Source organism: Macaca thibetana, chromosome 12 (genome assembly GCF_024542745.1).
Source record: "Macaca thibetana thibetana isolate TM-01 chromosome 12, ASM2454274v1, whole genome shotgun sequence".
NCBI classification, from domain to species: Eukaryota; Metazoa; Chordata; class Mammalia; order Primates; family Cercopithecidae; genus Macaca; species Macaca thibetana.
Window position 1 is genome coordinate 24,573,118 of NC_065589.1, and position 25,974 is coordinate 24,599,091.

A 25,974-nucleotide genomic window follows, 5' to 3' on the forward strand; every position below is an offset into this window, starting at 1 on the left:
GTGTGAATGCCTGCTGGGGGCCACAGAATGTGTCTTAGAACTGTGTAGGGCAGCTAATCACCTTATCCTAGAGTGTGGTCTGCACCTCTTCTGAAACAGTTATTCTCAGAAGTACCACAATCAGGTGCCGAGTGAATGACCTACACCTTTCATAAGCCTTCTTGGACAATATAGGGGATGTGATCTTATGCCACACTACTACATAGTCCACATCAATGGTCCTTATCAAAAGTCTGGCCAAATGAACGCTGCACAGAGAGTCACCTAGATTCAGCCCTTCCCTCCAGGTGCTCTCAACTTGAGATCAATCAAGAACTATAGTGGTTGGTGGGGAAGGACAAAGAGGCCCAAGTTCTATGTCTGTGCCTCTTTCCTGCCTTCCAAACCCAGGTGTCCTGGCGGGAGTTGGGTGGGGGCAACAGAAACTCTCACGTAGCGCTGGTGGGAAGGGCCAATGTACAACCTCTTTGGGCAATAGTTTCCGGTTCCTTAAAAGTTAAAAATGGCCGGGTGCGGTGGCTCACAGCTGTAATCCCAGCACTTTGGGAGGCCAAGGCAGGCAGATCACGAGGTCAGGAGATCGAGACCATCCTGGCTAACACGGTGAAACCCCGTCTCTACTAAAAACACAAACAATTAGCCGGGCATGGTGGCAGGCACCTGTAGTCCCAGCTACTCAGGAGGCTGAGGCAAGAGAATGGCGTGAACCCGGGAGGCGGAGCTTGCAGTGAGTCAAGATCGTACCACTGCACTCCAGCCTGGGCTACAGAGCAAGACTCTGTCTCAAAAAACAAAAAAAAAAAAGAAAAAAAAAGTTAAACATAATGACCCATTCATGTCATTCCTAGGTATTTACGTAAAAGAAACAAGTGTACGTCTACACAAGAGAAACATAAGACAAACAAGTGTATGTCAGCAGAGACTCATGTGAATCTTATTTGTAATAGCCTCAAGTTGGAAACAACTCAGATGTCCATCCACAAGTGAATGTAGAGACAAATTGTGGCATATCCATATGGCGGACACCACTCGAAAATAAAATATGTTCCTGATATATGTGGCAACAAGCAGGAATCTCAACATCATGAAGCTGAGCAGAAGAAGGCAGGCAATAAAGAGGGCGTACTGTATGATTTCACTTACATAAAATTCTAGAAAATGTACATTAGCCTGTGGTGACTGAAAGCAGATCAGTGTTTGCCTAGGTATGGAGGGAAAGCAAGGGAGGGAGGCCACAGAGGGGCACAAGGAAACTTTGGGGTGGATAGATATGTTTATGAAGATGGTTCACTGGCGTTTATTAAAATCAAAACTCATCAAATTGTACACTCTGTCATGTTTATCATGCATCAGTAGTACTTCAATAAAACTGTTAAACATAAAAAGAAACACAGCAATACAAACACAGATCCCTGAAGCTGACTCTAGACAAGAAGCTGCGGGAGAGCCCAGGACAGTGCAGGCTTCACTTCTAGTGAATCAGGAAGGGTGGGCACCAGTGCTGGGTGAGTGGGGAGTGTGGAGGAGAAATGTCAGGGCTGCTGGCGTCTTATCTACAGTCATGGATTTGCTGATCCCAGAGGGACTTTAGAGAGGATGGGGCCCGACTCCTAACGTTAGAGAAGAAGCCCTGAGCACTGAGGGCTTCGCCAAAGTCACCTGGCTCCTTGTGGTAGCTGCAGGGCTGGAACCACTCCCCACACCCTACTCTGTCCACAGAAGTGCTGGCGCCTTAGATCTCCAATGTCTAGAATTTGGACTGGACAAACAAGAGGGCTGGGAAGAGCTACGGTTAGGGAGTGGATTGAGTGGGATGGGCAAGCGGGTGGGAGGCCAGTCGTGGGCTGGTCTTGGTCAGGTGACCTGGGCTTCTCCTCCCTGGGCACAGGGTGGGCAGCAGCGGTCTCTCTTCTTGTAATCTGCAGAGCAAGCGTGGCAGAGCAGGCCTCCGCAGAGCCTGGAAGGCAGAGGCAGGGAAGCCTGGGGTGGCCTCTGCAGCTGGCACTTCCCCAAGTGGGCGCTGAGGTCATGGAGTTCCAGCATCTTCAGGTCCACCTGAGACATCTGTTTCTCATCTCCCAGTGGAATGCCCTTGGTCTGTCTCAAGAGGTCTCCCCTCTCCTGAAGGGTGTCCTGATGCCTGACCCCTCCAGAGCCTCCACCTTCACATGGCAGCTTCTCCTGGTGGCTCACTTTCCTCTCTCTCAAGGCTGGTCCTAGTACTGTGCCCACAGACGAAGGAGGGGGAGCAGCTTACACTGTACAGATGCTCCCTTCCAGATGAGAGGCCCATTTCTTGGTCAGTTCTTGGAGGGGGACCCAATCCTGCCCCCCGGACCCCACTCCTTATCTGACCCTTCTGCTTTTCTCCTTCGTGGCTCTGCTTAGTGTTGGAAGTCAGATGTGGTAGAATGAGTGGCCAGCTGTAAGTGGCCTTTTATAAACACCCAGTTGCTGTGTCCCTCCCTTCCCTGGGGTGGGTGGGGGCTGTCAGCTGGTGGAAACTGGGCTGTCCCAGAGGGAGGAATCTGTGCCCTTCCCTTTACCTGCATGGATACCGCCGGGACAATCGGCCAAAGATCTTGCTACAGGCCACACAGCACCCAGGGGCCATGGAAGAAAGATGCTGGAGCCTCTGCCACAGGCGGTCCTTCTCTCTGATGGGGGATGAAGGTGGGGAGACATAGACAGAGACAGAGATCAAAAGACAGAAATGGGAAATGACTCAGACAGAGAGACAGAGAGGAACAGAGGGAATCACACAGACAGGAAGAGAGAGACAGAGAGGGTGATGGAGGGAATCACATGGACACACAGAGAAATAAAAAGAGATTCAGAGACAGGGACAGAAACAAGAGCAGAGACGCAGAAAGACAGAGACACAGCAATGGAGGGGGATACAAAGATGGACAGAGAAAGATGGTTACTCAGAGAGAGGGGGGCAGAGAGAAGGGGAAAGAGGGAGAGAGAGACAGAGAGAGACAGAGAAAGAGAGAGAGAGAGAGAGAGAGAGAGAGGAAGCCAGAGGATTGGAGAGAGACAGAGAGTGACATAGAGAAGTTGAGAGATATATAGAGGGAGAGAGACACACACAGAGAAATAGACACAGAGACAGAGAAAATGGAGACAGAGGGGAAGAGACAGATACGGAGACAGATGGAGAGATAGAGAAAGAGACACAGGGGCCAGAGAAAGACAGAGAGAAATGAAGAGACAGTGAGAGACACATACAAGAGATCAGAATGCGTCTGACACCTGGCCTCCTCTTCGCCCAAAATAACCTTGACCCATGATTTAAGGATCCATTATTTAAGCACAAAGGAGTGCTCCCTGATCACAGAGCCCCCTGGGGTTTCTTGCTCCAGACACTTACAGCACATGTTGCCTACTGTCTCTTATCTGGCACTTAGTACAAACTGCCTTGGCATTTATTTACGTGTATGCCCTTGCAAAACTGATTTCACTGCCTTTTTTTTTTTTTTTTTTTTTTGCGAGAGCATCTAACTCTGTTGCCCAGGCTGGAGTTCAGTAGCATGATCACAGCTCACTGCAGCCTTGACCTCCCGGGCTCAGGTGATCCTTACACTTTAGCCTTCCAAGTAGCTGGGACTATAGGTGTGTGCCTGGCTAATTTTTTGTAGAGCTGGGGTTTCGACATGTTGCCCAGACTGGTCTTGAACCCTGCCTCAACCTCCTAAAGTGTTGGGATTACAGGCATGAACCACCATGCCCTGCCTTCACTCCCTTTTGAAAGGATATTTAGGAAGAAGGGTTCTTTTAAATTTGTATCAAAATAATACATACACGTGATTTAAAAATAAAATCATACAAAAGTGCTCATATCAAAACACCTCCCTCTCTCGTTCTCAGTGGCAAACCATTTCTGACATCGTTTTGCTTTCTCTCCTTGAAATTGCTTCCATATTTAAGTAATATGCTCCTTTATCTCCTTCTTTGTTTACCAATAGAGAACATTCTCTATAGAGCTCCGTCCTTTGGTATCAGAGGATTTAGCTTATTTATTACCATCCTCACTAACTCACCATCCTCACATAGTTATATTCCTGTTTTTAGTTCCTCTATTGGCTACTATTGTAATTTTTTTCTTTTTTTTTGAGACAGAGTCTTTCTCTGTCACCCAGGCTAGAGTGCTGTGGCATGATTTTGGCTAACTGCAACCTCCGCCTCCTGGGTTCAAGTGATTCTCCTGCCTTAGCCTCCCAAGTAGCTGGGATTACAGGCATGTGCCACCATGCCTGGCTAGTTTTTATATTTTTAGTAGAGATGGGGTTTCAGCATGTTGGCCAGGCTGGTCTCAAACTCCTGACCTCAGCCTTGGCCTTCCAAAGTGCTGGGATGACAGACATGAGCCACCGTGCCCAGGCTACCATTGTAATTTTTACAGAATATACTCACATATTTATTTCTTCATCTACTAACTATAGGTAGTATCCTTATGACTCCTGTTCTGTAATATGATGATGCCAGCATCTCTTCCTTTCAACTCACCTCTTTCCTCCACCTTCTAACTTGCCATCTGTTCTCACAGCATCCAGAATGGTAGCCACTACCCCACATGTGGCTATTTACATTTAATTTAATTAAAATATTAATACATAAAATAAAAACTTTAGTTCCTTAGTTGCACCAGCTCAATATTTCAAGTGCTTCGTCTCTACATGTGACTACCAGCTACCATACTGGACAGCATAAATATACAACCTTTATAGAACATTCTATTGGATTCTATTCTATACATAATATTGTTAAGGTGGTAGCATTTACGCTCTGTTTCTATAATTACATAATTGCTTTCTGTGCTTTGCTTTTAAGTTGATTCTAACATTGAAAAAATTAATGAATAATATTTACATTATTAGATAATATATATACATATTTCTTCCCAAGAAGCTAAGATACCTTCTATAACATTTTCCTTCTTGGAAGGCTTTTGGTTTTCTGGGAGTTTTTAATTGCCTTTCTTTTTTCCTTGCATTACTTGCCTTTAACATATTATTTTCCTCCCAATTCTTCATCATTTCAGGTGTTCTCTTGATTCCCTTTCTCCCCAGATACCTTCCTCCTGCGTCCTTGGTCCTTCTGCTACAGTCTGGACTGACTGCTCCCTGGGCTTGCTGCCCACTTGTCATCTTGGGAATTCCCTTTTCTTCTCTCCTAGGCTAAAGCAATTTTTTTTTTTCCTGAATTCCACATCTTCTCCTTTCTTGGCTTACTTCCTTGTTTTTCTGGAGCACATCCTCAACTAACTTCCTATGAAAGGCTATGTGGGAGGTAAATTTTCTGAAATCTGTCTATGTGAAAATGTCTTTACTCCACCACCTCCCCCACTTCATTCATGGTTTGTCTGGAAACAAGATTCTAGGGCAAAAGTCAGTTTTTCTCAGAACTTAAAAAGAATTGCACCATAGACTGTTTACATGATTTCTACTTCTTTTATAGGTGATCTGTCTTTTTTTTCTAGACAATCTTAGGACATTCTCCTTATCTGTTTTACTGAAATTTCATAATGATGTATCTGTGGGCTTTGTTTTGTTTGTCAATTCTTTGCTCAGTGAAATCTTCAAATCTGAAGATCTGTGTCCATCAGAGCTGGGGAATTCTCTCACATCTTAATTTTTGCTATGTTTCATTTGTTTCTCTCCTCACAGTTAGAAAGGACATTGGAATTCAGAGACTGATTATCTGTATGTTTAATTATTTCTCTCCTGACTCCCATCTCTCTATGCTTTTTACTCTACTTTCTAAGAGGCTGCCTCATCTTTCTCTTCTAATCATTTTAGTGAATAGAGAAAAATTCAGTGATCATAATTTTAATTTAATTTTTAATTTCCAAGAATGTTTCTCTTTTGACAGATGCTTTTTATAGCATCCTGTTTCATGGAAGATGGATCTTTTTCCTTTGTTTATCTTCATCTCTTCCCTTTATGTTCTAGACTCTCCTCAAATATCTGGGGATCCTTGGTTGTCATTTTATGTGTAAGAAAGAGGCAATAAAAGCTGTTTAGAGCTCTGAATAGTGGACAGGAATGGTTGACTAGTGGCTTCCCTTTAGTGGGGACTGGGCAGGGAGCTACCTGCTACAACCAGACACCCAAATGCCAGGACAAACTGATCTTTTATTTGGGGCACTTAAATTCCTTTAGTGAAGGATCTTTTGGTCGTTTGCTTGGGAGATACGCCCCTGAGTGCTGGATATTCTGCATGTGAGGAGGCAGGCAGAAGGCAGCAGGTATGGACTGTTCTTTCTAATGACTTTATCTCTCATCTCACTTCTGCCATCTGTGGCTCTGGGATCTCTGGGTCCTACAAAAAACTTGGGCTTCACACAGTATCCACTTCTCCATCCATTTTCCAGCTTCTGGAAATTAGTTGAAATCTCTCCTCTGTGGTTAGCTCCTCCACTTTTCTCTCCGTTTTAGGTTTTAGTCTTTTATAGTCATTTTAGAGAAATTTCAGGATGGAGAATAGATAAGATGTGGGCAGTCCACCATCCTGACGCAGAAGTCAACCTTGGTGGCTATTTTTTTTCCTTTTTCTTTTCGTTTTTTGCTTAGGGTTGTATTTTCCATAAGCTTCTGCCAGGGACATTGTATTACATAGTTTAATGTTTGCTGCCTGAGAACCTGTGATTAATCACCTTTGCACTGGGAAACTAGTGCTGATGAACTAGTATATTTTCTTTGGATGGGAAGTGAGATTTAGTCACTCTGTCTTTCCCTTTTTGATCCTGCTACCAATATGCTCAGTGCTGAGTTCTAATGCTAACCCTAATCCCAACACTTTGGGGGATATATACTTTTTGTTTTCTATTACATGTTCCATTTAATTTTCTTTCTTTCTTTTTTTTTTTTGAGATGGAATTTCACTCTTGTCGCTCAGGCTGGAGTGCAGTGGCATGATCTCGGCTCACTGCAACCTCCGCCTCCTGGGTTCAAGTGATTCTCCTGCCTCAGCCTCCTGAGTAGCAGGGATTACAGGTGCCCGCTAACACGCCCAATTAATTTTTGTATTTTTAGTAGAGACAGGGTTTCACCATGTTGGTCAGGCTGGTCTCAAACTCATGAACTCAGGTGATTCACCCACCTTGCCCTCCTAAAGTGCTGGGATTACAGGCCTGTGAGGCACTGCACCCGGCCATGTTCCATTTAATTTTCTAGTTTTCTTTAACAATCACGTATATATGTCTTTTATTGTTGGCTATCTTAAATTATTTCATGAGGTCAATACTTCACTTTTTATATCTCTCTTCCTCCAAATTGACAGTAAATCCTTTGGAGGAACTATTCCTTAAATTATTGTTTGTCCTTTCCAAGTTGATGTCTCCTTTTTCTCACCCTTAATACCATTTGGATATTGTGTAAGAGGATTTAGTTCTAAATGACCCCTCACCTGAAATCCTAGCACTTTGGGAGGCCGAGCTGGGTGGATTGATTGAGGTCAGGAGTTCAAGACCAGCCTGACCAACATGGTGAAATCCTTTCTCTACCAAAAATACAAAAATTAGCCCAGCATGGTGGCACGCACCTGTAGTCCCAGCTACTTGGAAGGCTGAGGCAGGAGAATCACTTGAATCCGGGAGGTAGAGGTTGCAGTGAGCTGAGATGGCGCCACTGCACTCCAGCCTGGGTGACAGAGCTAGACTCTGTTAAAAAAAAAAAAAAAAAAAGACCCCTTAGCAACCTTCCAATTTTAATGGAACCTGAGTCCTCTGGTCTCCTGTTTCCTGAACTGTATGAGAGGATAACATATGTATGTGAACTCTCTACCCAACTAAAGGGCAGGAATTATGCTTTCCGCATCTTCCCTGTCTCTCAGTGAGCTTAGTGGTTTGGAGCTGACCCTGGTGAGCCCAGCCTCTGGAACCTAGGACAGCTGACCCAGGGCAGGTCCACAGGCCCAGGGCCTGACGAAGTCCCGTGGGCAGGTAGGTGTAGGACACGTGATCACCTCTGGGTTCTCCCTGGTGTCTTTTTCCTCCTTCTCCCAATTCCTTCTCAACCCATGGTTCTTTTTTCCTCCCTAACCTCAGTAGGTGTGTGTATGTGGGAGTGGGTCCGGGTGGTGGTGTGCATTATTGTCAGGGGACTCTATACAATTAATATGCTATGTGTCCTAGGTGACCAAGTCTGCCTTTTTTTTTTTTTTTTTTTAAATGGAGTCTCGCTCTGTTCCCCAGGCTGGAGTGCAGTGGTGTGATCTTGGCTCACTGCAACTTCTGCCTTCTGGGCTCAAGTGATTCTCTTGCCTCAACCTCCCAAGTAGCTGGGACTACAGGCACGCGCCACCATGCCCGGCTAATTTTTGTATTTTTAGTATAGATGTGGTTTCACTGCATTGCACTGCATTGGCTAGGTTGGTCTTGAACACCCGACCTCATGATCCGCCCACCTCGGCCTTCCAAAGTACTGGGATTACAGGTGTGAGCCACTGCACCCGGCCAAGTCTGTCTTATTTCTGACCCTCAGTTTCCTTTTCTGTAAAATGGGGATAACAGCAGGGAGTGGCTAAAAGAAACAGAAGAGTTAGCATATGTAAAAGTTCTAGAACCCTGCTTGGGAGCTGTGAGTGGAGTAGAATTCTCATGCTCCGGGCTCCACATTCCTTACCGTTCCCCCATCTGTCTCCCCTTTCCCACTGTCCCCGTCCTTACTGGATCAGTTCCAACACCCGCCTCTTCATGGCCTGGACCAAGTCCCGCTGCCCTCCAAGCTCCTCCTGGTACATGGCGTCCCGCCTCTCAGCCTCCTGTTGCTTCTGCTCCAGCTGTGCCTGCAGCTCGGCTCTCTCTTCCTGACACCTGGGTACAGAAGGAAGACTAAGTTCTCAGGGGGCAAAACTCAGCCTTTGTGCCTGAGCTAGGCTGGGCCTCTGCCGGATAGGGAGCCCATGGGAGACACTGGTGATGCCCCCAGTAGCTGAAGTCCACACACATACACACACACACAACAATACACACCACACCACACACAAAATGCACACACATAATACAATATAACACAAGAGACATAACACCCAACAGAACACCTATATACAATACACACAACACACACAACCCCCACACATTGTAACACACACAATACTACACACAACACATACACACAATGCATATACACAACACAATGACAACACACAATATAACACATACACACAACTCAACATATACACAACACAACACAAATGTAGCCCATACGCATAACAGCATTCACACAAAAACACAACACATATACACAACACAAAACACAATACAACACACACAATGTACTCACACAATACCACGCATAACAACAGATACAACACCCAACAGAACACATATACACAACACACACAACATATACACACAAGACAATACACACAACACAACAACCCCTATATATCATAACACACACAATACAACACACGGCACACACACAACACATATAGACAATGCAACAAATACACAACACACAGTATAACACATACACACAACTCAATATATGCACAACACACATGTAACCCATACACATAACACAACACACAAACACAACATATATGCACAACACACATATAACACATACTACACAGCATACACAGACACAGCACACTACATACACGTTCATAATGCACACGTAACAACACATTGTACACACCACACAATCACAATCACACAACACAATGCACGTGCATAACATGCACACACAACACAGCACACAACACATGCAATACAACACAAAATGCAACACAGCATATACACAACACATAGCACACACATCTACAACACAACACACGCCCTAATACACACAAGGTATAACAGAACACATATACACAACACAGAAGACACACAACGCTACACGCATATAATTTATACATATAATACAATACATACACACACCACGACACACCACATATCACAACATATATAACGCACACACAATACAATACACACAACACATACATAATGCACACACCACACACATAAACAGAACACAAACAACACAACATATAAACACACACTTGCACAACACATACAACAGACATCCATAAGGCAGACACACAACTCAACATGCACACAATGTGTGTGCGTTTACACACATACATACAATGCACACACCACACACTGAACTGCACACTGTGTGTTGCCTGACACCTACGAACTGACTCCTCACCAACTATTTAGAGAAATGAAAACAGGGCCCTGCCCTGAGTGTTCCTTTAGAGGGAGGGGATGAGCCAACATTTCCTCCTCCCGGCTTTGTTTTCAAACATTTCCATTTCAAATGTAACTTTCTTGAAAGGTGTGTTCACTATCATGGCTGCTCTCTGGAGGGAAGGCAGATACCTGGGAACCCAGGCTGGATGGTCGGTGCCCAGCTGGAAATAATTGTGTGTGGAAGGGGAACAGTGAAGGATTTAGAGCGATTTTTTGCTTTAAAATATTTTTTAAAAAGTTATGTTACATTGTCTTTTCAATTAAAAAGAAATAGTAAAAATATGGCTTTCCTAAATTTGTTTTAGTTTTGGGCTTGGTAGCGTCTCAGTTCCACTCTTGGTTTTTCTTTTTGTCTGTAGTGGTTTTCTGAAAAATTCCAAGAAGACCACTGGACTGGAAATAAAAAAGACCTGGTCCCAGGGCCCAGCCTCTGGCTCAGTTGGGAGGCCCCTGGCTCAGCTGGGAGGGCGTTGCAATGGCAGATGGCACGGGTGAGAGTCCCGGTGCTCAGGGTGCATGTACGTGTCTGTGCCGGTGTGTGTCCTGGGGCTTGAGCGTGTTTGAGTGGAAGAGGCTTGCAAGAGGCTTGACAATGAATTGAACATGCAATTTTAAAACACCCCCTTTTAGCATGTTGCAGGGAAGAAAGTTGGGTGGGCCATGACATCAAACTGTTAGCAGCCCAGCCACTGACATTCCAGAGTTCAGTCACTGCAACCCCAAGAGCGTTCTGGTGCTCAGGCACGGAGCAGGGCCATGTTTTTAATTTTAATGAACATTCTAGTCTTTTGGCATCTCATTTCTTAGCTGCTGACTTTAATTTTCCCGAGCCAGTTTACTTGCCCTGTGATCCTGGGCCCTTAATGTGATCACCGTGGTGTGTGCATGTGTCTCTTGGGTGGGAGAGAACACTTACTTAGCACCTACTGTGTGCCAGGGGATGTTTAGGTGCCAGGAATAAAGCAGAGCCTATGGATCTTACAGTGTTTGCGGCAGGGGTAAAATAAATGATAGACTCGTAAAATAACTAAACTAAGTGCTACGACAGAGACAAAGGAGAGGCTAAGACAGAGACCACGGAAGGCTCTTGGAGAGGCTCCTCAGACAAGGTGAAATGGAAGCTGAACTAGAAGATGAAAAATCAGCAATGTAGAGCCAGGCGTGGGCACATGCAAAGGTCTGCAAGTTGGAAAGAGCTGAGCTTGTTTGAGGAACTGAAAGACGAATGATTCTGGGCTGCCACAAAGGGCAGTGGGGGGCTGGGAAGGCAGGAGAGGAGTGGGGAGGTGGGCAGGACCTGAGCTGTCTGCCAGTGGCCCAGGAAAAGTGGATGTTAATCTCAGTGAAATGGGGAGCCCTGAAGTATTTTAATCAGGGAGTGATGGATACTTCTAGCACATGAGGGGACATGGAAGGGGAATTAGTTTACTGAGCACTTACTATATGCCAGGCCCAAGCTTAGTGTTTTATGGCCCCATTCATTTAGTTTTCACAATTTTAAGAGACAGATAATATAATCCTCATTTTACAAGAGAGAAGAGTAGAACCTCAGAGAGGGGGTGACACTTGCCCAGGGTCACACAGCTTGATGAGTGGAGGGAGCAGAAATCTGGACACAGACCAGCCCAGATCAAAACTCTTTTGCCTCCCTACACCTTCATCCAGGTAAAGCCTTGATCACCAGTGATTCCTGGCACCGGTGCCAAGTGGGCAGCAGGTGGGAGGGAGGGAGGGAAGGATGCTGATGGAGTCTGGCAGGCCTCAAAGGAGCTCAGTGCTGCTGTGCAGGGGTTGGGGGGACATGTGACATCTGCCTAGTTCCCCATCCTGAGGACCTCTTCAGCTGATGCTTGTCCTAATTTCTTTTGCTCGAGGTCTTACTCCCAGCGCAGAGGACACCCACCTGCTTGGAAAGATTGCGTCACGAGCATCTGAGCTGGGAGGAGGAACCTTAGCCATCCCACCGTCTCGTTTTGCAAATCAGGGACCTGAGACCCAGAGAGGGCAGGCCACTGTCCCCAGGGGCCCACAGCCAGAAAGCTGTGAGGTGGGTGTTGGAAGCTCCATGTCTCAGCCCAAAGTCCATTTTCACAGCCCCAAGGGCCTGCCCTGGGCCTGCCGCCTTCAGGTCGGCTGTGGCTCACCTCTGCCCCCAGTCTGTGCTCTGCGTGGGACTTCTACCACCCTTCCACTGTCCTCCATACCACAGCCTGAGTGAGCCTTTAAATACAGAAGTCAGACGGAGAAACGTCCCTGCTCTAAACCCTGCCCCAGCCTCTGGTAGCACAAAGAAGAATTCCAGCGCCTCACTCTGCCTTTGAGGCCCCTGCCTCCGGCTCTGCCCCTCTCTCCTCTGCTCAGCCATACCCCGTATGCATTTGGCCTGCCTGTCCACAAACGCATGTCTTCTGGCCATTCCTCTGGCCACAGCACTTCTCACTAATATTTGAACAGTCCAGTCTCTCATGTGGTTGGGGCTTCTGCTCAAACGTCACCTCAGAGAGGACTTCCTGGCCCCCAGTCTGAATGACTATCCTGTCTTTGCTGCGCCCTTCCCTGCCTTTGTTTCCCTAGCATCTATCCAATGGCCATTGGATCTGTTTACCTGCCTGCCATTGGATTGCTATCTGTTTATCTGTTTGCCATTGGATTGCTATCTGTTTATCTGTTTGCCATTGGATTGCTATCTGTTTATCTGTTTGCCATTGGATTGCTATCTGTTTATCTGTCCCAGGTCTTCTAGAGCAGGCTGGGCCAGGTTTGTTCACCACACCTGCTCATGGCCACTGTGGAAGCATAATAAATGTCCATGGAATGAATGGGTCCCTCAGCACTTCTATTCTCTGTGTTGAGGAACTCATCACCAGCTTGATGCCCATGGGCTCCTTTCTTGGGAGTGAGCTTTGTCCTTAGCTCCCTGGGTCCCAGGCATCAGGGTAGCACATCCTCTTCTGAGCCTCAGGATCAGCTTTACTCACCATCCTTACTCTGAGGACTCCAGGATCGATCTCCCAGCCCACACTTCCCTCCTGAGTTCCACACTCAGTTGCTTGTCCAGCGGTCCTTGTCTAACATGTCTAACAGGTGTCTCAAACATAACATGTTCAAAACCGAGCTCTGACTTTCCCCACAAACCTGCCCTCCCACAGCCCGCATGCTTCAGTTAACAGTGACTCTAGCTTTCCAGCTGATCAGGTCGAAAAGCTCAGAGTCATTCTCAACTTCTGTCTTTCTTTCAGACCGCATATCCAATTCCTCAGGAAGTTCTACTTCACACTTCATCCAAAGCCCAGCAGCTTCTCCTTGCTCCATGCTGCCAGCCCAGTCTGAGCACCCCCACTCTCCCTTGCGCGGTAGGGTCCTCACTGGACTCTCTGTGTTCAGCTTGCCTGCTAACAGGCCAACTCCAAGGGGCCTTTAAAACACACATGAAGCCGGCCACCGTGGCTCATGTCTGTAATCTCTACACTTTGGGAGGCCAAGGTGGGTGGATCACCTGAAGTCAGGAGTTTGAGTCCAGCCTGGCCAACATGACGAAACCCCATCTCTACTAAAAATACAAAAAAATTAGCTGGCTATGGTTGCGGGCGTCTGTAATCCCAGCTACTCAGGAGGTTGAGGCAGGAGAATCACTTGAACCCAGGAGGCAGAGGTTGTGGTGAGCCGAGATGGCATCCCTGCACTCCAGCCTAGGCAGCAAGAGCGAAACTCTGTCTCAAAAACAAAAACAAAAACAAAACCACAAAACCACCAATAACAAAAAACATGTCAGCCTCTAACAGGCTGATCTATAGAGGAAGTGGACTGGCGTTGCCTAGAGCTGGAAAAGGAATGAGGAATGGCTGCTAATGGGTACAGGGTTTCTCTTTGGGGAGATGGAAAGGTTCTGAAATTGATTGAGGTGGTGGATGCATAACTCTTGAATATACTAAAAACCATTTAATTGTTAAGCATTTGAAAAAGCATATAAACATCTTTTTGACATTAAAAAAAGTCAAGTCCCTCTCCTGCTCTGAGCCCTCAGTGGCTCCCATCTTCCTCTGAGTCAAAGTCAAGGCCCTTCTGGTGACCTCGCAGACTCTCTCTAACCTGCCTCCTTGGCTCACCTGACCTTTTCCCACATCCTCTCCCTCCTTCACTCTGCTGGGGCCCGGAAGGCGTCCTTGATGTTCCTACAAGCTGCCCTGCCCGTCCCCCATCAGGGCCTTTGTTTTTGCTGTCCCTGCAGCCTGGAATATTCTACCGAATAGTCAAAGGGCTTGATCCTCACTTCCTTCAGGTCTTTAGATCAATGTCACCTTTTCAGGGAGGTCTTCCCTGGCCATGTTACCTTATGAAAATGTAAAATACCACACCAACACGTCCCGTTCCTCTTGTCTGCTTTATGTCTTCTTCTTATAACTTATTCCAATCTGACATCCTAGGTACTTCACTTGCTAATCACATTTATTGCTTCACCCACTAGAATGCAAGCTCCACGAAGGCAGGTGTTTGGCCTGTTTTGTCTGTGAGAGGATTTCCCGTACCTAGGACAGGCCTGGCTCAGAGTGGGTGCACAGAGTGTTTGTGGAATGACTGAATGATGAGTGACAGGTGGCCGGAGCACTGTGGTCTGTGAGACAGGGCCCCCAGCAAAGGGAGCAGCCAGGGCCAGGCCGTATCTCTACAACCTCCCAGCTGCTCCTCCTAGCTTGTCTTGATCCCTTGAAGACTCTCGTGTGGGCAGAACCCCCATGGTCATTTGGGCCCTGAATCATGGAAACCTTTGCTGACCACACTGTGGGCTCAGCTGAGTGTGGAGTGGGAGGAGCCCGAGGGGCCCTTTTGGGTTGATTTCTGGGCTCCTGGGCCTCTCTCCCCTGCGAAGCAGAGAGTCAGCAGGCTTCCCAGTGATTCAGGCTGAATCACAGCTACTCAGGCCCTGCTGGAGTCTGACTGGTGTCTGTTGGACCTGGGGCAGGTGTTAGCCATGTGGGAGGGAGAGACAGGGGCAGGTGGGCAGACCGAGGCACCCGGAGACCACAGGAGAGAGACACAGAGAGGCTGATTCAGGCCACGGAAGATCTCTGCAGGGAGAAGAGACTTTAACAAATAAATTATGGGCTGGGTGTGCTGGCTCATGCCTATAACCCTAGCACTTTGGAAGGCTGAAGCTTGAGCCTAGGAATCTGAGGCCAGTCTGCGCCATGTAGTAAGACCTTGTCTCTACAAAAAGAGAGAGAGAGAGAAACTGAGACCTGAGAGACTGAGGACTGAGGGGCATGGTAGAGACAGACAGCGTGCTGTGGGCCCCTGGGGTCAATGTGATGACGGAAGATGAAGACACTGGATGGTGAGAGACACTGAGCAAGAGAAACGGAGAGACTGAAGTGCAGGCACCTGACATGCTGCCTGAGCCAGGCGTCTGAGCTCACTGATTCTGGAGTCAGCCGCAGGCTTTGAATCTCAGCTCCCCTGCTAACTAGCCAATGGTGGGTGAATTGTGCAGCATCTTTGAGCTTCAGCTTCCTCCTCTATAAAATGGGGGTTCTATAGAACTCATCTCATAAGGGTGTTATGCAGAAACACCTACAGCAGGGCCCAGGACATAGTAAATGCTCAGTAAATGATAGCTATGATTATGTGAGGGTGAGAGGTGGCGTAACAGGAAAAAGCAAATGAGACACAAAGAAACCGAGTAAAAGAGGGAGACAGAAAGAGATGCGGGAAAGAAGCCCAGTGGAGTAGGGAGGTAGAGGGTGGAAAAGAGAGAGGAGCTGCCCAGGGGAGGCAGCAGAGGGAGGCAGGGGTGAGGGTGGGAGGGAAGCAGGCCAGGAGGTGGGGCCTCTCCTGGGGCTGCTCTGGGAGGCCTATGAGAAAGGGATGCACAGGGGAGGGAGGGTGGAGTCCTGGGATCAGGAGCAATGCCCTACAGGCCTCAGATCCCAAAGGTGTGCCCAGCCCAGGATGTGGTACACAGGAGGTTCTCACAAGACCTCACTGACTTGACCGTGACTGACAGCAGGACTCAGGGAGCACCTCCCGGTGCCCTGTGCTGTTGGTTGCCAAGGTTACCTGCTGAGCTGCTCCCGAAGTGCCTGCAACTCCCCCTCCTGCTTCCTCAGCAGCTGCTCCTGGTGCTGGGCCTGCTCCTCGGCCTTCCGGAGCCCAAGTCTGAGGCTCTGGGGATTGGAAGGAGGGGAGGAGGAGGCTGAAGGAGAAGGACAGAGACCCCAACACCGGGGCTGACCTGAACAACATTCCCGAGAGATCCCAGGCCATGCCCTGGCAGGGCTGGGGACAGTGCTGGGAGCTGTGATGCCTGACTCTGTCCTAGGCCTTACTTCTGGGTGAGGCTGGGCCACTGTTTCTTCCTTCACTGAAGGGTGGAAGTTGTAAACTCAGAAACTTGCAAATTCCTGGGTGGAAGCTGAAGGAAGGCTTGGTGACAATCTTGAGTGACCTCCAGGAGAAGCATCTACCACAGGAGCAACTAGGTGGGCTCTGCAACAGTAGAACTTAGATTTGGGGACGAGACCTACCATCATGAGGATATGGAACTGGAGAGGAAGTGACTACCTGGAAGAACTGTTGGGAAGGGATCTCAAACTCCAATGCTACTGGGGCTGGGTAAGAAGTATTGCCGAATAAAGTGGGTCTAGCGTGAGGCAATAGGGAGATGTGGGGACTGTGGTGACCTGAAGAATGCATGGCTTTCAAAGGCATTCCCAAATAATAATCCTGAGTGGGCCAATAAAAATTGATCCATGGGAGGGAATGGTCCCAGGCTACCATTTCAGACCCTCATCTGTGGGCCAGGTCAGAGAGGGGAGAATAACCAGGTATGGAGCTCAACTGTTCTCACCTTGATCTCGTCCTGCAGGGACACCTCGGCTTGCTCCTCCCTTCTGGCCACAAGGGTAACTTCTGTTTGCACTTGTGGATTCTCCATGGTAGAGTCTTCCTTTGTTGTGAGTCCCTGAAGGACCCAGGGCTCCCCCAGGATGCTAGAGTCCCCCGATCCCTGCCTGCTCCCTGATACTGTTCCCGCTATGGTCCCTCTGGGGCTGGGCATCAGCAGCCTCTGGACATGACTCCACTCTGGTTCCTTTTCATGAGTCTCCTCTATTGTTCTCTGACCCTCTGCACCCAGCAGAACCCCTGTGCCCTCAGCCTCCATCCCTATCACCTCCTTCTGAGTGTCCATAGCCCCCTTCCCCTGTCCCTGGGTGCTGGGTGTTGAGTTCCCCAGGAACATCTCAATCCATGGGGTTCCTTCCTCCTGGTCTAGTTGAAGCTCCTCTTCTTCTGGTTCCCACATACTCTGGGGGTACCTATGTCTCCTGGAATTTCCCCCCTTCTTTTCCAAAAAGAAAGGAAAATGCCTTTGCTGCTGGGACCTGGGCAGCCCTGCCAGCTGCTGTCCACTGGGTGCATCTTGCAGACAGACAGCTTGATTGGTGTGTGAGTCCTCAATCTGGACATTTTCGGGCCTTCCATATGCAGCTGGGATCTGTGGAGAGGACCCCAAACCAGTCATCCCTCTCAGCACCAATTCACTGACCTGGTGCGTGGGAGAGGCCACAGTGCTGATCTAATGGGCTTGCTAAATAGATAGGTACCAGGTCCTCTCACTGGAAACTTTGATTTATCAAACCCCAAATCTGACTTTTAGCAACACCCAGGTGATCTGAGCGCCATGCTTTGGTCTGGTGAAGGACAGCAGTACATCCTGATGTCCTTCTCTCCCTTTCTCCTGTCCGCATCCTTCTCCTTTCTGCACCTGGGTCTTGGGTATTGATCTGGCTCCCCCTAAGTTCCACCCACCCCTTTCCTTTAATTCTTCGCCCTGAACTACACTTCGTGTTTCAGTTTTTTCATCTGCAAAATGGGAATGATAATATCCGGTTTTAGGGTTGTGATGAAATCTTGACTAGACCAACACTCAGCTAAGAGCAACTTCTCAAGAAGCCTTCTCTGTGCTCCCATGTTCCTCTGTTCATTTCTGTGTCACTTACACTGAACTCATATATTGCAATGCTTTTCTTTATGATCTGTCTCCAAGAAGAGACCGTGAACTTTTCAGACCAGAGAACTAATAGTATCTGTACCCAGTGCCTGGAAGCTGGTGGGGGTGCAAAATGTGCTTGTGGGATGATGATAACAACAATGAAGGTGATCACACGGTGCCATGAGGGGAGCGTGTAGCCAGGAGCCCTGTGCAGTGCTGGATGTGAGTTGCCTCAGTTCATCCTCACAATATCCCTATGGGGCAGGACAAGTAACTTGTTCAAGAACCATCGTTTGTAAGGGGTGGGGCTGGAATTCGACCAGGCAACCTGGGTCTTTAGTCGCTTCTTGAACTGAACTGAGTTGTTTGTCTATTGTCCAGTGCAGGGGACTCAGCAGAGGGCATCTCTCTCATCTGTTTCCTGAAGCTTTCAGTGGCCTGCCCCCCTTGGAACTTTCTCCTCCTCTGGGCCCAGTGGCTCCGGCAGAGGGTGCTAGAGTTCCCTTTCTCTCCCAGTGTCCCCACCCCAGGAATAGGAGCCCTCTCCTCCTCTGCTTCTCCCCAGGCCCCTGCTCCACACACTGGCCTCTTGCTCTGTCTGTCCAGTTGGGTCAGGGCTCTCTGTACACTCAGAGGGGGAAGCTCAGTTACTATGCAAACTGGGGACGCCAAGGAGATGGGGAAGAGGCAACTCAGAGTGAAGGCGGGGCAGAGGCAGCGGCACCTTCTTTGGGGCATCTTTGGTTTTTCTGGGTCTCCTTCCCTGGGTTTGGGTGGAACTGGAGCAGCGTGACCTGAAAGTGAAAGAGGCAGGGGGACCCTGGGCTTCTCTTCGGTGGTGGGCTTGGCCCTCAGATGGAGGGTATCCCATCTTTCCACTCGCCCATTCATCCCATGACACTTCCCCCTTCCTGCCCACCCACCCTCATGCATCCCATCCTGCATTCATTTCCCTCCCAGCATCCTGGTATCCATTCATCCTCCAGCCCGCCACCTCAACCACCCAGGAAGTCGTTAGTGAGTGCGTATTCTAGGCTGCATTATGCCATGAATTTGCACTGGGAACATCGAAGTCTAGAAGGATCCAAAGTCATGGAGCAAAAGGAGGCAGAGACAGACGGGGCTGGGGGCCGAGGGCTTGGGGCTCGCCTGGGACCCTTGGTGGCCATGGGATCAGGTGTCAAAAGAAACTTCCCTCCTGGCCGCACCCACTCACTCTGAGAACATGGGCCAGGCTCCATCCAGGTCTGGCTGCTGGAGGTCCAATTCGAAGGCCACCCCATTGAGAGCATAGAGAGAGTCCAGGATGTCTTCTTGGTGTTCTGGGCAGAGCAGAGGGCTGCGGGGTCCATACCATTCCCTGTGTTAACAGTGATCAGAACCTTTGGCCTTTGACCCTGGGGCTATTTCCCTCGACCCCAACCACCCCCACCCCAGCTCAACCTCAACACCGTCATGAGGCTGGTCCCCAGGCAGAGTCGTGGCCCTTCAGGAGCAGGAGGCCCAAGAACCCTGATGCTGCCAGGACTCCTGGGTTCCAACCTCCCTCTGCCTTTTCTCCCTTAATTTTTCCTTCATGACTCTTATCGTAACGGTCCTTGATAGAAAGCCATCCATGGGGGGTGAAGGAGGCCTCTTTTACAAAGGAGGGAAAGTGGCTCAGATGGCATTGGCAGGAGGATGTCCCAGCAGCCCCACCTGGTGAGCTCTGGGTTTAGGAGGCAGAGCTGCAGGGCCTCAGCCAGCTGCCCACGGGCCAGGCAGAAGCGGATGAAGGCACGGCCTTTCCCCAGAGGGGTCTTCAACTGCAGAGTGCACAGGGGCAGAAGGGGGGGTGGTATTAGGACAGAGGGTGCCCAGGAAACACAGAGGGAGGGGACTGGAAGTGCTGGGCAATGGGAAGGGTGTGGGGGGACCTGAGGCCATGGGAGGAAAAGGGTGTCTGGAGGGGTGCTGCGGGCAGGGTTTAGGAGACATGCGGAGCAAGTGAGCGGTCTATGGTCGGTAGAGCAGGATGTGGGAGAAGGAGCAGGCCTATGTCCACCCCCACCCTGTCAGCTTTCTCGCTGCCTGGCCCTGGATACCTTGTCCTGGGAACGGACAAAGTGGATTGGCTCCATGTCCACCCGCTGCCGTCGTAGGGCAGTGCAGAGAAAGTCCCAGTAATCCTTCCGAGGTCCCAGGAAGCTCTTCTGCTCTTTCTGGTCAAACTAGAACCAAAATGAGGCAAAGAAAGTGTAGAAATGCTTCCTCCTAGAACACACCCTGCATTCTAGCGTGCTGAGGGGACACCTGCTGGAAGAGAGGGCTCCTGCAGACACACCCGGCATCCCGACCGAGCCCTGTCCTTACTGGCTGTGTGACCATGAGCAAGGTGTTTGACCTCCCTGAGCCTCAGTGTTCTCATTCATTCATTCATTCATTCAGAGGTCCTTATTGAGCACTGACTATGTTCCAGGCCCTGTTCTATGTTCTGGGGATACAGCTATGAACAAATTGACTTCATGGAGCTTACATCTCGACAGGAGAGTTAAGACAACAAACAGATGAGATAAGTAAAGCATCGAGTATGTTAGATAGTGATGACTGCTACGGAGAAAAAAATAAAGCAGGAAAGAGAATGGAAAATGTGGTGGGTGTATGTGTGGTGTGTGGTGTGTGTGGCAGGTGTGTTGAAAATCTAGGGTGTCCAGAAAAGCCTTCTAGCGCCAGGCGCGGTGGCTCAAGCCTGTAATCCCAGCACTTTGGGAGGTCGAGACGGGCGGATCATGAGGTCAGGAGATGGAGACCATCCTGGCTAACACGGTGAAACCCCGTCTCTACTAAAAAAATACAAAAAACTAGCCAGGCGAGGTGGCGGGTGCCTGTAGTCCCAGCTACTCGGGAGGCTAAGGCAGGAGAATGGTGTGAACCCGGGAGGCGGAGCTTGCAGTGAGCTGAGATGGCGCCACTGCACTCCAGCCTGGGGGACAGAGCGAGACTCCGTCTCAAAAAAAAAAAAAAAAAAAAAAAAAAAAAAAACAAACAAAAAAAGAAAAGCCTTCTAGCTTGAAGGAGCTGAGAAAGTGTGCTGTGCATTCCAGTGGAAGAGCATTTTAGGTAGAGGGGAGAGCACGTGCAAAGGCCCTGAGGCAGGAGCATGCCTGGTGTGCTCCAGGAAGATCCAAGAGGCCAGGGGAGCTGGAGTGCAGCAGATGAGTGGCAGGCTGGCAAGAGATGAAGTCAGAGAAGTAGGAAGGTGTGTGTTGGGGTGTTGGGGGGTGGACATCAAGGAACTCAGAGGGTGAGAGTGAGGATTGCACAAAGCCAGGCATATAGAGGCCAAAGCCTGACACATAGCAAGTGTTCAATAAAAGCTGGTGCTGGTCATAGTTGGGGCTCTGAGTAGCAGCAGGAAGGGCCAGTCCTAGGACATCCATGCCTCTGAAGCTTTAAACAGTGGTGGCTACCCCCAGGTGTGTGTCCCGCCCCAAGGCCCAGGTCCCTTCCAGCCCCACTTTGCCTCACCTCGCTTCTCAGGCTGCAGTGACAGCCTCCAAGAGTGAGGTCAGGTGTCAGGAGGGAGAGGGAAATGGCATAGTGCATGGTAAGGAATGGGACTGTGGCTCCTCCCTTGTTTTCCAGGAATGTCCTGCCAGTTGTCTGGGTCTGGGGAGAAGGATGGGGAGGGGGAGGAGAAGGTCCCACCTGTAGCAGCAGCTCCAGGCAGCCACAGAGTCTGTACAGCTCGGCACTGGTATCCGTCACTGGCCCCTGCCCATCCCCATAGCCCTGGAGGATGGCAGAGACGGCAGCTGCAGGGAGGATGGCAGGCGTCAGGCATCGAGTAGCGAGGCCCCTGAGGGAGGGGCTCCCAGACCCTGACTTCTCCCGCGACTCAGTCCCAGAACATCTCTCAGGACACACTCACCTCTTAGGTCTTTGGTGATCTTGAGGATGGCTGCCTCTTCTGCCATGGGTACTTGAAAATGATGTGATTCCTTCCGACTTGGACTGTGAGCCCAGGAAAGACCCTTGGCCTCACTGCCCAGCTCTCTCCTTACATAAAGCAGTACGCAGAGACTATAGAGGGGAAGTGACTTATCTCGGGTGACACAGCAAGTTACCTAGTGGGGGGAAAATCCCAGCACTGTCTTGTAGGCCAGCGTGTGAAGATGATGGTGTGGTCTCCACCGATTGAGCAGTCCCTGGGTGACACTGTACTAACACTTGATGCCCTTGCCCCATTCAATCCCCACATCATCCTGGAGGTTATTAACTCCATTTCAGACCAGGACAAACAGGGAGTTGGAGAGGGTAAGTCTTTTATTCAACATCACAGAGGTACCCAGGATTTGAACTCAGGTCTGTGTGCTCATAGGGCCTGTGCTGTGGGTCCTGACTTGGTGTAAGTGACCCCGTGAACACTCATGCTATGTGGACACTAGGCTGGGGGTGTCCCCTCCTCCATGGGGTGTCCTCAGCCTTGCCCAGGTACTCATCCTCCTCGAGACACCCACTCATTGTTTCCTGGGCCCCAGCTGAGTGGAAAATGTGTGTTCTTTGAGGAGAGGGTGCAGAAGTAAAGCATGGCCCCAGGGCTGGGGCTGAGCAGATGCTGCGTGTGTGTGCGGAGCAGGGCGCCTGGTTTTAATACTGCTTTTCTCTCCAGGGGGATCTCATCCTCTTCTCCTCTCGATGGGTCCTGGGGCCCAGAGAGGGACACTGTGGCCCCGACAGCTGGTGGCCTTATTCTGAGATCCTAGTTAAGACCAGGTATGGAGTGGAAAACCCAGGTGTCCTGCCTCCCAGGCTGTGGCCGCTGGAGTTTGGAGTGGGGTGGCAGTGGTGCAGCAGTGGGACACAGTGGAGGGGAGGGGAAAGGGAAACGGAGGTAAATGAGGGAGGTGGGTGGGACATGGGATTTAGGGAGGATGGGGTCAGGAGTCCAGAGACCTGGGTCTCCATCCTGGCCTGGCTACGCACTCACTGTGTGATCTCGGGCAAATCACTCACCTTCCTTGAGCCTCAGTTTCCCCACCTGTAGACCAAGGATTGGACTGATGGTCTCGGCAGCTTCTTCCAGCCCAGATCCTGTGTGAAATCCATGAACGGCTGCATGTGTCTCCTCCTCTCCCTCCTCTCTGCCACGCATTTATCTTCCCTGGCTCCTGGTATCGCTCCCCTTCTGTCCCCGTAAATTCCAGGGTCCCCCTGCTACTCACCCAGGAGAGCCTGGCTGGCTGGGGTACGAGAGCGCGGCTCTGCTGCCTGAGTCCGTCCCTAGTGACGGTGCCTTGCAGAGCTGTCCCAGGATTTACAGCCTGGGAAGAAGTGACTCAGTCTCAGCCCAGCAGCCTGGAGGGGGAACCTGGCTCACAGCGGTGGGGGAACCGAAGACGCTGCAGGCAAGAAGTGGTAGAGGCAGGATCCAGGGCACTGGGGCAGAATAGTGAGATGGGAAATGGGTCCTCTCAGGCCAGCCTGGGGTAGAGTCACCTGTTGGCCAAATGAGGGCTGATCCATTGTCGTTAGTGGGACTGCTGCTAGTTTCCTTTTCGTTTTCAGCACTTGCTCCTGCTTTTCTTCCTTCTCGCCACCAGGGGGCAGAGGGAGGCCGTGGAGCTCCGCAGCCGCTGTTCCTGTGGTTGTCTCTTCCGTGTTGTTTGGTTGGGCTGTGAGGCGGCGCTCCAGGGTGGGGAGGAGAGGGCGAGGTTCCCACCACGCTCCTCCTTCCTCTCTCCACCTTAGTGAGCTGAGCGGTCCCTGTGAGTGCTGGTCACCAGTGCCGCCCCCCCAGTCCTGGTCCCATTCCTAAAAGGATGGATGTGAGACCACCAGTGAGATCCTGTGCCCAGTAATGGGCCAGGCGGGTTTCCCAGGTGGGCTAGCGCCCCTACCCGCCCCGCGGCTGTACTCTGCCTTGTTAACGCTGGGATGTTTCCATGCGGAGTCCTCGTTTCTGCAGGCTGGGCTGCTCCAGGGGCTAGTACTGGGGCAAAGGAGCAGGGGCCTGGGAGGACGGCTGTTTTCACAGACCCCAAGAACCGCATCTAAAAACCAGCACAAGGGATGCCCCAGCCCGTCTGCCCTCTCCTCTGTTCCTATATCCCTCATGCAGAGGCTGCAGCCCCCATCTCTGTCTCCTGTATCACGTCCCTGTCTCCCGTCCCTGTCTTTCCCTCATTCCTTCCCTTTCTCTGTTCCCTGCGTCTCACTTTGCACCCTTGGTCTCTTTCTTGCCCTCCCAATTCAGTCTGTCTGAAGCCCTGTCCGGGTCCCTGCCCCTGCCGTCCTCCAGCCCCCTGCCCTCCTCCAGCCCCCTGCCTCCCTCCAGTCCTCTGCCCTTCTCTAGGCCCCTGCCCTCCTCCAGTCCCCTGCCCTCCTCCAGTCCCCTGCCGTCCTCCAGTCCTCTGCCCTCCTCCAGTCCCCTGTCCTCCTTCAGCCCTCTGCCCTCCTTTGGCCCCCTGTCCTCCGGTCTCCCTTTGTCACTTGCCATGAGGGAGTCCCCAGGCGTGGATGCTGGCTGGGTGCTGGGAGCCCATGGTGTTCAGCTGGCACAGAGAGAAGGCAGCTACTGCTTCAGGTAGAAGCTGCAGGAATGGGTGAGGGAGGACACCCTGAGTCGGGAGCTGGTGGTTGGCAGAGCCCAGGGCACCTGACACAGGTAAGCAGCCAGCCCAGGACAGTGCCAGTCCGCTTGGGAAGTGCTACAAGGTAGGTGGACCCAGGGGGAGGCAGGACCAGGACCAGGACCAGGTGAAGGGTCCTCCAGTTGGGTGGAGGGCTCCCCTGGGTCTCTTGTGCCCTTGGGAAGAGGGTGATATAGGACCTGACTCCTAGAAGGGCAAATAGCTTGGGCGAGGTTGGTTTAGGAGCCACCCAAGAGGGGCAGGCCTGGAGTGCTGGGGCAAGGTAGGGAAAGGGTTAATCTTCCTTGAGCTGGACCAAAGGGCAGCTCTGGTGGTGTCCCTTGATTTAGAGGGCTCTGGAGTTAGGAGGGTGGGGGGCCACTGGAACAAGAACTGCCCCAGGATGGTGGGGACAGCTGGCCTCTCACCCCTGCCTTCTCTGTGCTGGGTAAGTCTCGGAGACTAGCAAGCGGAGAGCTGACCTGGCAATGGGGACAGGTCTGAGCTGGGAGGCAGGTGTCTGTTCTGGAGGAGGTGTCTGCCAGGGAACCACTAGGCCTGGTATAGGTGTGGCGCTGGTTTCTCCCTGGGAGAGTAGGAGGAGGTGTTTGGGGTCACCAGGGATGGGTAACTCCTCTCTAGGTCCCTGTGACCTCAGGACTCACTGTTGGTGGGTCTTCTTTCTTCACCCGTGTCCCTGCCTCCCCACCTCCCGCACAGCCACCTTTGACATGGGGCGGGTGCCTATTGGGCCAGGTGAAGTGGGCAGGGACAGGGACAGGCAGTGGGGCTGAGATGGAGGGAGGAGCCGGGGCTCTGGAGGTGGATGATCAAGGGGAGAAGGTGTGTGTGCCGCTGTGTGACAGTGGCAGGGACAGGGATGGGGATGAGTGTCTGTCTGCATCAGATGAGCTGGTTTCTGAGAGGCCTCTTGGGAGAGCCTGGAGCTCGCCTGTGACTCCCTCCCTCCTCTATCTGTGGGGATCAAGCTCCATCCCAGCTGCTGTGCCCCGACTCTGGCTCCAGTGGGGGTTGCTGCTGCTCAGGGCTCCCCGCTTCAGGGGCTTAGGGAAGAGCAGCCTGCACCCATCACCTGGGCTCTCACTAGAGGAGGGGTGACACCCTCGTTCTTGGGGTGGATAAACATCTCCTGGGTGCTGATCCCC

At 50.7% G+C, this 25,974-nt stretch overlaps 2 protein-coding genes across 2 annotated transcripts in view; both read right to left on the reverse strand.

Annotated features, from left to right (window-relative positions):
• ARPC2 (actin related protein 2/3 complex subunit 2) overlaps window positions 1–25,974 on the reverse strand; it is an 870,481-nt gene that overhangs the window by 157,857 nt on the left and 686,650 nt on the right. The gene's annotated exons all lie outside the window — the stretch shown is intronic.
• RUFY4 (RUN and FYVE domain containing 4) lies at window positions 1,298–22,153 on the reverse strand. The gene is made up of 11 exons (XM_050751026.1): window positions 22,108–22,153; window positions 21,885–21,991; window positions 20,282–20,407; window positions 19,896–20,002; window positions 19,414–19,557; window positions 18,922–18,991; window positions 17,052–17,699; window positions 16,262–16,368; window positions 8,672–8,818; window positions 2,547–2,657; window positions 1,298–1,957 (listed from the first exon to the last, which is right to left on the reverse strand). The coding sequence occupies exons 1-11, from the start codon at window positions 22,151–22,153 to the stop codon at window positions 1,855–1,857; spliced, it is 1,716 nt and encodes a 571-aa protein (XP_050606983.1). The 3' UTR covers window positions 1,298–1,854.